A 12,349-nucleotide genomic window follows, 5' to 3' on the forward strand; every position below is an offset into this window, starting at 1 on the left:
CCATTTTGATTGGTCATAATACTGCTGGCGAAAACATCCTCTGTATATTTCAAGTCTGAATATCGATTGGTCAGCCGCGGGGTTTAAACACATGGCGCGAAAGGGTCTTTGTTCCAAGTTAAAAAAAAGGTTGTGGGGGTGGGGTCCAACCAGTTTGTTTGTCTTCGTTTCGTTTTGAGTATGAAGTTAGATTGGTGTCAAAAAAGACGTATGCGTGTTTAACCGTTCGTATTCGTAAATGAACCATCCGTGTGGCTTTGAATATTTTCCCTGCGACCACAAACCAAAACAGTGTGTGTTTAAATTATTTTATTGTGACTACGGATTTAAAACGAGTGTGAACGAGTACGAGCGTGATTTTGAGTCACTATATGCAAATTGAGTGGCTATGACGTCAACTACTATGGAAATGAATCGAGCTCCGCGTCATCCACTGCGCATGCGTCCCGCTGCTCGGCCATGGCAGACGACAATGGGATGGAATACAAAGCTTTAAATAGCTCATCACGCTTGTGTTAGCTAGGGGTAATGTGGGCTCATTTTTGTTGGTGGTCAAATTAAGCTTTGGTGAGCCTTTTGGAGCAAATTGCTTCCAAAACGGGTTAATTTTCTGAAGCTTCTGTAACAGCGAGGGACCTCTCTTGGCAGAAACAAACACTGCAGTAGATATTACAGAATCCATAGCTTTGAAAAACGTTTGTTTATAATGCACACATGAAAGCTGAATTTCAATCCTTATTACAAATATGTATTAATTACAAATATATAATATTGATCTATTGTTGTGGTTAACTACTTGAAAGTTGAAGTTATTCACAATTTAGCTTGTTAATTGGACACACAGCTTTATACATCTCTTTATAATTGACTTTATATTAATGTTTTGTACATTAATATAAAGTAAATTATAAAGTGGACATTCCCGTTGTTGTCAAGAGATGAATACCCGCATGAACACAACAATAAATAAAATGTATACATATTTATTTGTAATCACTTCAGCATTATTGGTTAATATGATTCAATTCAACTTTCGCGTGTGCGTCAAAACCAAACGTTTTTCAAAGGAAAGGTAATTTCAAATCAACTGCACTGTTAGTTTCTACCAGAAGAGGTCCCATGCTGTTACAGAAGTTTCAGGAAATGGAAGTCACTTTGGAAGCAGTTGGCCCTAAATGACGCACAAAAGCCTCATTTGATTTGTCCATCGCTAAAAATGAGCATACACTATCCTCTACGTTAAAGCTCGATGAACAATTGAAAAGTCTGTGTTCAATGCAGTTAGAATTCCCTATCTTCGAGCTTCTGCTTGACGCATGCGCATTGGATCGTTCCCGGTTCCAATACAACGGTCTGACCAGTAATAAAACACAACGTCATGCTATTTTATTACACAGATCCGAGAGCACGTTTACCAAGCACCTCTGGTGCCAGGCTATAAAAAAAATACTGAAATATTTCTTTCCATACCATGGCATTAGAGGGGCTCCGTACAAAAGTTATTTTTGTATTTATTTCTTTATTTTGTTAAGTATTGAATATCCGTACAAATGTATCTTATGTCATGCACACTCCAACGTGGTAGGTGGCAGTAACGAAAGTGTGCCCTGATTTGGGTAGTGAAGAAGCTGAGAGACAAGATGGGCGAAGTCGCGATGGACGCGAAAATCCTCTGCCTATTTGACGTTGACGGCACATTGACAGCCGCGAGACAGGTGAGAGTATGTGAGTGAGCGCATGTTCTTCAAAAGATTGAACGCCTCGGCTGAACTCAATTGCGCTTTTTTTTTTCTAGAAGGGCATTGGCCACACGAAGCTAGAAGTGGTGTGTCTGTAACGCTTCGTCCAGTCATCACTTGTTGGTTGCGCCTCTTTACAGTGTAAACAAGTAGCTCAAGTCAATATTTACTTTAATTTTCAATCAAACATCAATATTCCCTCTAATTTTCGATGCATCTTAGCGTTCACACAAAATCCCTGACCATGTCTTGGACTACGCTGAGCAGCAACTCTTAACCAAACCAGTATTACACCTGTCCCAAACCTGAGATAAGTTACATAATGCCAAAATAAATAAATAAATAAATAACCACCGCACTGCATGTCAAAACAGATTAGATGAATTTGTATCACAAATAAAACAAGCCAGTCGGTTATGGTAAGGCTGTTGTAAATTGTTATACTGTGAATTGCCCCAGATTGACTTGAATAATCCAGAAATCAATAGAAGTAAATGGGAGTTTTATCATATTAATAATATTCACATAAATATTGGCTTTAATTTTTGCTATGATACAACGTAGACCTACCGTACATGTGCGAACTGACATGATGATTTTAATCAATGATATGTGACCTTAAAATAATTGAAAACTTAAACTATATTAAATGTTCCATAATGTTACTGTAAAAGTGTTGTGATGCTTCACTTGTCATATAATAATCCCCCCAAAAGAATGGATTTACCTAACCCAGAGAATGTGATTTATTTACTGTATTAATTTTTATTCACACTTTAAATTAGGTGTTCTAAATCTTTAGTTATAAGCATATTTAAGTTATCAGGGGACCATATTTTTTTTTATTGTGAAAACTCTTCATGCTATACATAATATTTAAGACAAATATATATGCAGTACACATATTTACTTAAGTCTTTAAAGATTAAACCTTATACACTGTACACAGTAAGTGAACAGTTGCCCTTTTCCTTTGAAGTCTTGCGCAGCTGCGGTCATATTAGCAGCACCCTGGACGTTGAATTAAAGTCAAATCTGTTCATGATCAAACATGATAACAAAGGAGAGTTTACAATAGAAAAAACATTTTATTTTAAAAGAAATCTAGGTAAGAGATTTCCAACAGTCCAGTGAAAGTCTGCTCCATTGTGTTTCTGCCTTGACGATGTGTGTGCGCGCGCTGTGCCTAATGCCTCGACAATGTGTGCGCCTTTGCTATGGGTGCATTTGATGACTAACACGGTACGTCCCCGTGGGAGTAAAAGCAGGAGTTGGGGCAGAGTAAATTGCAACTCCACTGTGATTGCAACTCCTCTTTGATGTGCCGTGTAAATCATCAAATGCACCCTGAAACACTTTGTTGTCAACAGGCAGAGGAACCAAGAAGGCATTCACCAGACAATTGCAAATCTCTTACCTAAATTTTCTGTTTGATCATCCCTCTAATAAATCCGTGAAAGACCGAGGGCACGAAAATCTAAGCGCGAAGTAGTGAGGGATCACTGTACTCATTCATTGCAACAAACAGCCAGAGTTGCACATTTTACTTGAGGGGTGTGACTCTTTGGCTCTCTCATGATTCAAATCGATTCTGACGTTTCTCCTTTCTGGGAAATGATTGGACAAACCATGACCAAATAAAACCAAGTTGCAATTCTTAGCACACCCTCAATGCCACCTTTGATCTTACAAGATGGCGCTCAAAGCATGACTTCAAATATGACAATATTGGCTCCTGGCGCAACCATCGACTAATGAGGGCAATTGTAGCTACAACTCCGGGGCGGGAGTGAGTTACTAAAACACTTGCCCTATTTGACCCTCATTGGCCCCGACCCACACTTTAGATAGACTGCTTGCGTCCGACCTCGTGCAATTTCACATAAATCGCTCCGTGGAAGTAGCATATGATAACCGCCACCAAGATCAGACCAAGACCAATAAAAGGATGATGGGATTGGCCGTGGCAGCAGAGGATTCATGTGTGATACACAAGGAGAGCTACACTCTGCATATCCCCGTTAAGGTAGACGTTGTGGGTGTGAAAGAAATTTAGCAATTTTGATAGACTTGAACGGTTCTGAATTACCATGACTTCTAAAACCGCGATATATTCCCAATAGGGTTATCATTCTATGCCCACATGCAGGTTATAGAGTTGTATACCAACACAAATGGCTTGCCTCAACTTTACTCAACGTGTGCTTGTGGTGGCGACGCAACAAAGGCGAAAGCACAGCTATCAGTTGGATGACGGAGCGAGAGTAAGATGAATACTACCTGGATGTGTAGTAGTAGTAGTAGCAGCGGTGTCCAGGGTGTCAACGAAATGTAAAAGACGGACCAGTAAATGGTGATAAATGATCATTAATAACAGAAGAACCTGTTCAGGTAAAGCATTGTTTTTCCTTTCTATATGCATTTATTTTTTTTTACTATGGCTTGTTGACCTTTAATATTGGATTTACTATATTTTCCATTCAAAATTTTCACTTTGGGAACTCTGAATTTGGGACAGTTGCTGTTGTCGTTTTACTATTTTACGTATCGTTGTATAAACTATTTCATTACTTTGGTTTCTTTAGCTTGAATAACGGTAATATTTAGTTCTGTAAGCAAATATGCATGTGCTCCTTTTCTACGGGTTTTGTATTTTAATAATGGATGGATGTATTATTTTAAAGAAAGGTAGTTTTGCGCTTTAGTTTTCTATCGTGTATCCTGTTTTTATTTTGTTTCAACAAATCATTTGAATGAACAAATTATTGGTGATTATTTTAAGATACGCAACGATAGGCAATTATAAAATTAAATAATCTGTGCACTACAAATGATTGTCTTTCTTAACTCCTCGAGCAATCACTCTTTATTAGCAACATACTGATTCAGTGGAATTTCTGGTGTGTTTTGCCAGCGTCACCTGGCATCTACCGTCAACTATTGTTCATTTGTTTGATCATTTAGGGCCTTTTGTTTTCTACCTGTATTCATTTTAAAACTGTTTTTATGCAGGTTTGCTTTAAAAAAACAAAAAAATCTATTCCCTCAAATACACACTTTCATTTTCAATCTTTTCTGGTGAATTGTAAACAACCTGTTCAAAAAGAGGCTTGGTTCTGTGCTATTGCTGCAGAATTTAGTAGCTGCCATTTACTGTGTAGTTACAGTATATTATTGTGTACCAAACGCGATTGTATTGTGTGCTTTCAGCCTGTAACTGTGGAAATGGCCGCGTTTGTTGAGAAGTTGAAGACTCGGGTTCGTGTCGGCGTGGTGGGCGGGTCGGATCTCAGCAAAATCAAAGAGCAACTGGGAGAGGATGGTGAGACACAGATGCCTGTAGAGCAGGATGATTTCAGAAAGAAAATGTAATGTGATTTTTCTGACAGATAACACAATTTGCAATTTTCCATCCTTACTCTATCTTGACCGCTTATTCACATGACGGTTGCGGGGTCCCTGGAGCCTATCCCAGGTCTCTAGGGGCAGTAGGCACTCTGCACCCCATAACTGCTTGCCAGCCAATCGCAGGGCACATAAACCAACAACCATTCACACTTACAAACAAACTTAAGGGCAATTTAGAGTGTCCAATGTAAATACAATGTATGTTTTTTGGAATGTGGGAGGAAACCAGAGTACTAAGATAAAACCCACATGGAAAATCCATACAGTACGGCGGAATCGAACCCATAGCCTCTGCACTGTGAGGCAGATGTGACAACTATTCTTTATCGTTCCACTAATTTGCATTTTTTCCCCCAATCAAGCCTATGTGCAATACATACAATGTACATTTAAAACAACATACAAAAACTAAACGAATATCACACTATACCTTTAAAACATTAAAATCTATTGCTTTAATAATGTAAGGACACTAAAGAGGTACTGTATTTCCATTGAGACTTTCTTCTGCCTTTTCTGTTCCATTGTGTCAGTATTCTTTGGCGGTGCTGCAATTGTGTTGGAGTGATACAGTGGTTTTATCCCAGCTCATGGCGGATGGTCGGATGCTGGCAGTGATGCATGATGCTGCCGCCGTCCTACAATGTTATGCATTTGTACAAGACTAAATTGAGCTCTTTTTAGCTAACAGGCACTTTCACTCTTAGATTTATCTTTCCATCCATTTGCTGTAGCCGCTTATCCTCACAAGGGTCGCAGGCTTGCTGGTACCTATCCCAGCTGACTTCAAGCAGTAGGCGGTGAACACTGAACTGGTTGCCAGCCAATTGCATGGCACACCGGGACAAACAACCATTCGTGCACCCAATAACAGCTAAGGACAATTTAGTGTGTCCAATACACCTGCCATGCATGTTCTGCCTGGAGAGAAACCACACGGGCTTGAGAAGAACATGCAGACAGGAAGGCCAGCTTGAATTGAACTCATCTCTCTTAACTGTGAGGCAGACGTGCTAACTACACGGTGTAGCTTCGTTGATCTGCATAGCTCTGCCTCCCATCCAATCCATCCAATCAAAGGGCATGTCACATTCAACGTGAGGCCTTCTAGCTGGCCGTACTCTCACCAACTTGTGATCTGAGTGGCTATCGCAACTGTCCATTTAATATATGTGCCCATTCACTTACATTGTACAGATGCCAGCACTGGTGATTCTGAAGGCCTCATAAAGCCTGGCAGCACAAGTTAACTGAATTCTGCTTGGATAAAAACTAACCTAACACACTGGAATGAGCAAAACCAAATGGATATAAAATGACAAGAAGAGAACAGAATATGGAGAATAATAATTATATATATATATATATATATTGTGTATATATATATATATATATATATATATATATATATATATATATATATATATACAGTCGGCCCCCGGCTTACGAACACCCTGATTTACGAACAATTCGCCTTACGAGCGTGGATCACGGAGATTTTTGTCCCCCACTTACGAACAAACCTTTCACCTTACGAGCAATCCGACATGCCAGCCATTGAGTATGTAAAAATGTTCTCGCTTAACTGCGTCATTAAATTCAGCAGATGTATTACTTAAATCACCAGTAGATACTTGTGGCAGCAACGTGAACGCTATTGCTCTTAGAACGTCACACTGACTGTCTCACTCACGGTGTCTAAATATATTACCATTTAAGTGTAGTGTTTGTACAGCTAAAGGGAAAAAACAGCTGACATGAAATTAAATGTGCCCATTGCAGGACAAAGAATTGTCATTGGTTTAAATGTGTGTTTTTTTTTTTAATTAATTGTCAATACATTCCAACCGTTTAAAAAAAAAGTGCGAATAATTATCAGTCAGTCACGGAAATGCGAATATGCTATTGGTCGATTAAGGTCACCCGGTCTCACTCACGGAGATCCTATTGGCCGGCGTCACACGTCAATCACAGAAATGCCGATATGCTATTGGCCGAACGCCTTTATCTAGCTTGATGGCACAGGATGGAAGGAAGGAGAGAAAATGAGTGAAAAACGGAATGTTGTGAAGACTTTGCAAACTTTATCTGTTAGACATAGCTTCTAAAATTACTAGCAGCGGTAAAGGAAGAAATAAGAGGATGCTTTTTTAGTATCTCCGTGATTTGCACCCTGACTGAAAGAGTTAGTGTAACACTGTAAGACCAATAGCATATCTATCGGCGTGTTGACTTTGAGCGTTGGTCTCTGCCCCCCTCTGCTTATACCCAGCTCAAGTCTCGTCGTTTCTGAAGGTAAAAGCCATTTATCCAATGTATTTGTTATATAATGCAAGCGTACAGCAGATTATGTCCCTCAATTTTAATATATGTATACAGTGTGACGTTTTTACCTAAGGTTTCTGCGCGCGTTGCACGCATTCACGAATTAACATGGGTTTGGATTGCCCGCTATGCGAGCAATTCGAGATACGAGCGTAGCCGTTGAACGGATTAAGTTCGTAACCCGGGGGCCCACTGTATATATATATATATATATATATATTGTAACAGTACATTTAAAATGAAATGGACTGTTATAGGGATCCATTACTTGATTGTTCAAGGGAATAATTAGATGAATTAACAATTTAAAAAAAAAAAAAGAAAATCTCTAGTGATAGGCCTGCTCGGGGGTTACTCATGCTGTTTGTTTGTATGCATTTCTGACCTGCGCTTGCACGAAGAGATTATTCCATGCATTAAGCACCGTCTGGAGAAATGAAATAGGACGGAGAATGCATTGTCAACGCTGCCCTTAGAAAGCGAAATATGCTTAGTGTATACAGTATTATTGTGAGTGTACTTACTGTAAGTTCACAGTGGAGTACCACTGCATTATGCTGTATGAGATAAGTGATTTAAAGTCAGATTTGTAGCTAATTTTAGGAATACTTTCCCCCTGTTTGTGTCTGTAAACAGTGATCCAGAAAGTGGACTATGTATTTGCGGAGAATGGTCTTGTGGCCTACAAGGACGGTCAGTTACTATCTATTCAGGTAAGACCCACTAGAATTTCAAGCCTACTGGATAGTGACGTTGAGATGTTCTGTTCATCAAGATTTTACTATTTTATGTGCTGTCATCAGTCCATCCAGGCCCACATGGGAGAAGAGCTTCTACAAGAATTTATCAATTTTTGTCTCAGCTACTTGTCCATGATCAAACTTCCCAAGAAAAGGTATTTATCATTTCACTCTTGTTGTCATTATCAAGATATTTCTTGCTATGCAACATTTCAAATTGTGAAATATTTCGATAAGATGAACATTTGATGAAATTTGTTGTTGTGTTTTGTGTGTTTCATTTTTTTTTTTTCTGGCAGGGGTACATTCATCGAATTTCGAAACGGCATGTTGAATGTCTCACCGATTGGACGCAGCTGTACGCAAGAGGAACGCAAAGAGTTTTATGAGCTGGATCAGGTAGCTCTCATATACTTTGAGAATAATTCAAGTGACTTGTCTTAAAGGGGCCCTAACATGAAATGTCAATTTTTTGGAGCAGTTGTCCATCTTGCTTTACAATATTGCTCCCATTAACCCCATCAATACCTCAAAATGGGACACCAAAGTTCTGCTTTAAAAAGCCTACACAGTGATCCCTCCTACTTCGCGGTCTCAGATATTGCGATCTCAGTACTTCGCGGGTTTTTCCAGGAAAAATTAAAAATATTTCAAAATAAAAAATAATTTAAAAAATGCGCAAAAATGGAAAAAAAAAGAAAAAATAAAGTACATTATACAGTACTGTATTCATCAAATAACTAAGTAATATTAGTTAATAACTATGTTAAGAATTCTTCAAGCGTTAGCATTTGTGACTGTATCTTATTTTGAAATGCATGCTTTTAATTTGTCGGGTCGCGTCGCATTTCCGTTTCCTGTTTTACGTTCTCTGTGCGTCATTCGGCTCGTTACGGTGACGTAGGGAATGACAACGTAAGGTCATATTTATAGTTTATTATCATTTATGTTGATAACGCACGCTACTGCCTATAGTAAGCGATGAGTGTTTATTCTGTTTATGTGTTCGTTTGTGTAGAGGTTGCACTTTATAGTTAGTCGTTGTTAGTTGTTGCTAACCCGCTAATGTCGGCTAAAAATACAGTAAATTCATAGATTAAGTGTTTATATGTTAGTTTACTGACTTTAAGATTGTTGTTGATTTATTATTCAACAGATACTACAGGATACACCATACATAATTCAAAATAAATGTGAAGTTCGTGATGACTTGCATACTCTTTCACCGGAGTCTTGGTGCAGATAACCAGTCCTGAGAACAAATTCTCAACAAACTAAGTAATATTAGTTATTTAATGAATATACAATCATGTTAATTAGGATAATATAATGTTAAATAATAGGAGAAAGGAAATAAAATACCAAAAAAAAAGGATTGTTTATGGTTACTACGGCTGTATTGGGGCGTACATAGAAATCTAGGAACTGATACCCTACTTCGCGGTTTTCAGACTTTGCGGGGGGTTGACACCCCCCATTAACCGCAAAGTAGGGGGGAATCACTGTATCGTGATGTTTTGAACTTTCCACAGCTAACTGAAGTATGTATATGATTATATGTACATCACCTTTGGCACAATGGTGATTGAATGTCTTTAAAAAATATGAGTTATTTTGGCGGCTAAATTCCTAACCCCAAAAATATGACATTGTCTAAGTGCATTGCTGTCTGATAGGAGAATGAGGGTGTGTGTTGAGTCTGCATGAGGGGTACAAGGGTGCTACTTAATTAATGACGGTAAAAATTGTGGGTTCTAAAGACTGTCGTGTTCTCTGATCGGGAGGGGCCGCTATTGATAGCCTAGCAATTAGCAGGAATGCTCAGAGGAACAAACATTTGGTGAAAAGCTCCAAAAAGGTGAAAATTTGCTCATTAATACACCTCCACCAAAGTAAGATCATCAGCAGATGTTTTGTTTCTGGCCCCAACAGAAAGAAAAAATCCGGGAGAAGTTTGTGTCTGTTTTAAAGGAGCAGTTCAAAGGAAAGGGGTTGTCATTTTCAATCGGTAAGTTATCTCGGTTCAGAATGCGAGTCCATTTCTTTTTGCTACAGCTGGTTTCTCTGCAGGAGGGGAGATCAGCTTTGACGTCTTCCCTGATGGTTGGGATAAAAGATACTGTCTGGGGCTCATCAAGAAAGACAAATACTCAAGCATTCACTTCTTTGGTGACAAAACTAAACCTGTGAGTATACAGTGCTGAGTTTTAAGGTTGTGATATTTCGTCGTTGATGACATTTAAAGTTTGTGTGGAAAAAATGCTGTTGTCGTCTACTGTACAAGTTGAGTGTCCATCAAAAATGCAGAATTTTGCTCTTCCACAATTTTGCCATTTTTGCTCTTTAACTTGCTTTGGTGAAACAAAAAAAAACCCGACAAAAACTAAGGAGAAATCTATTGTTATTTATTATGCTGTGAACCCTCAACATACGGTTAACATTACTGTTAATCATAAAACAGGCGTCATTTATTAAAAAATTCGGATCATTTTTAGATCATTTCGCGGGCCAGATTGAACCCATTTGCAGGCCAGAACCGGACCGCAGGCCCTATGTTTGACACCCTCAATGTAACGTATGTGTAGTATGCATGGCAGCACTGCCATCCAATGTTATCACTACAATAGTCAATTGGCTTAATATTAGAAAAGCACTTCTCGAGGTTGTCAGCTACCATCCATAATAAAACGTATATGATGAGAATTTTATTATTTTTTTATTACTATTTTATAAGATGAGAATTCCTGTCATTGGCACTGTAAGAGTCAATAAAACACTGTGTGCACGTGTCTGTTTGCGTGTGCGTTTTTGCGTATGCACACGTGCACTTGTGTCTGTCGTCAGGGTTTGAAAACAATACATTGTGTGTCTTTATTTGTCTCTGTTTTAGGGAGGAAATGACTATGAGATCTACTGTGACCCTCGCACCATCGGTCATGAGGTCACCTGTCCGGAAGAAACACAAAAACTCTGCCAGGAGCTTTTCTTCTCATGAGAAACGTACATACACTTCATTTTAAGGATGGAAGAGAGACTGAACTGGGAATTTGAGGAATTTAAGTTTGAGGTTAGGGTTTCTAGTTTCGACATTATGTGGATTTTTAATTGCGGATATTGTCGTCAACTAAGGATGATAAGTCATCACTTCGAAGCTAACTTTTTGATCATGTATGAGGAATAACTTGAATATTGTGGACTGTAAAAAGGAATAATTAAGTCCATCGTTTTTTTTTAACTGTTCAGAAAAATGACAACCTCAGGATAACTGTCCATTTTCATTGAAGAATGACCTTCCTTTGATTTTGCTGTTTCGTGACAAGCATGTGGACCTGTTTATGATGGAGCTTGACTCTAGCAACTGTGATTAAAGAAATATTTAGCCTATATATATATCCCACAACATATGTATTTTTTATAAACATCCATTCTGTGTGTTACTGATGTACATAGTTTGCCGACCATTTTCCTCGACCAAGTGCCTGTTACACCCTGGGCCGTCTGCGGGCTGTATGCTAACAACGCCCCTTAAATCAAATGTTGGGAGACAGTTCATGGGATGGGATCAGAGGGTTGCCAATATTGATAACGCTTGGCACTGAAAGAGTTAAGACTCCTGGTAACGGTTTTAGATTGTGGAGGGGGAATATGCATAATTTCTGGATACATGATTTCACTCATCTCATACACTATAATCATAATAAAGTGTATAATATCATACACTATAGTCGCATAATCAATTTACAACCCTGCAATATGACCATGATTTAGGGTGCACATTGGTAGTCTGGCTTGTTTTATATATGGTCCAGCTCCCACTTGGGTTGATGTACAGCACTGTCTTTAGGTACAGAGATTGTCAAATTAATATATCAAATCCCTAATGAAACTTGGTTGACCGCACAAATAAATATTGATTAAGACCAATAAGTGCATTACAGTTTTTGTCCATGCCTCAGGTTGGGTGTTTGTTGTTTTTTGTTTTGATTTAGTTCAATTGGTTTGTTAGTGTGTGAAAAATATAGTGCTAGCCCTGCTTTACACTATATTTAGCAGTGTTGGGAGTAATGCATTACATAAGTAATTACTGTAATGGAGGGGTGTCAAACTAATTTTTATCGTGGGCCACGTTGTAGTTAT

General features: G+C 38.6%; 1 protein-coding gene across 3 annotated transcripts; it reads left to right on the forward strand.

The window, feature by feature from the left end:
- Nucleotides 1-1,398: 1,398 nt before the first annotated feature.
- On the forward strand, nucleotides 1,399-12,139 carry pmm2 (phosphomannomutase 2). Of its 3 annotated transcripts, none has more exons than XM_088420488.1 (8): nucleotides 1,399-1,715; nucleotides 4,950-5,061; nucleotides 8,109-8,185; nucleotides 8,276-8,367; nucleotides 8,512-8,611; nucleotides 10,145-10,220; nucleotides 10,283-10,398; nucleotides 11,103-12,139. In XM_088420488.1, the coding sequence occupies exons 1-8, from the start codon at nucleotides 1,641-1,643 to the stop codon at nucleotides 11,205-11,207; spliced, it is 753 nt and encodes a 250-aa protein (XP_088276614.1). In that variant the 5' UTR covers nucleotides 1,399-1,640; the 3' UTR covers nucleotides 11,208-12,139. The 3 variants fall into 3 exon arrangements, with proteins under 3 accessions (XP_088276614.1, XP_088276613.1, XP_088276615.1); XM_088420487.1 differs by lacking the exon at nucleotides 1,399-1,715 and adding an exon at nucleotides 3,306-3,765; XM_088420489.1 differs by lacking the exon at nucleotides 1,399-1,715 and adding an exon at nucleotides 3,843-4,130.
- The last annotated feature ends 210 nt before the right edge of the window (nucleotides 12,140-12,349 follow it).

The sequence above is a fragment of the Hippichthys cyanospilos genome, chromosome 7 (assembly GCF_059441005.1).
Source record: "Hippichthys cyanospilos isolate Australia breed blue-spotted pipefish chromosome 7, RoL_Hcya_1.0, whole genome shotgun sequence".
NCBI classification, from domain to species: Eukaryota; Metazoa; Chordata; class Actinopteri; order Syngnathiformes; family Syngnathidae; genus Hippichthys; species Hippichthys cyanospilos.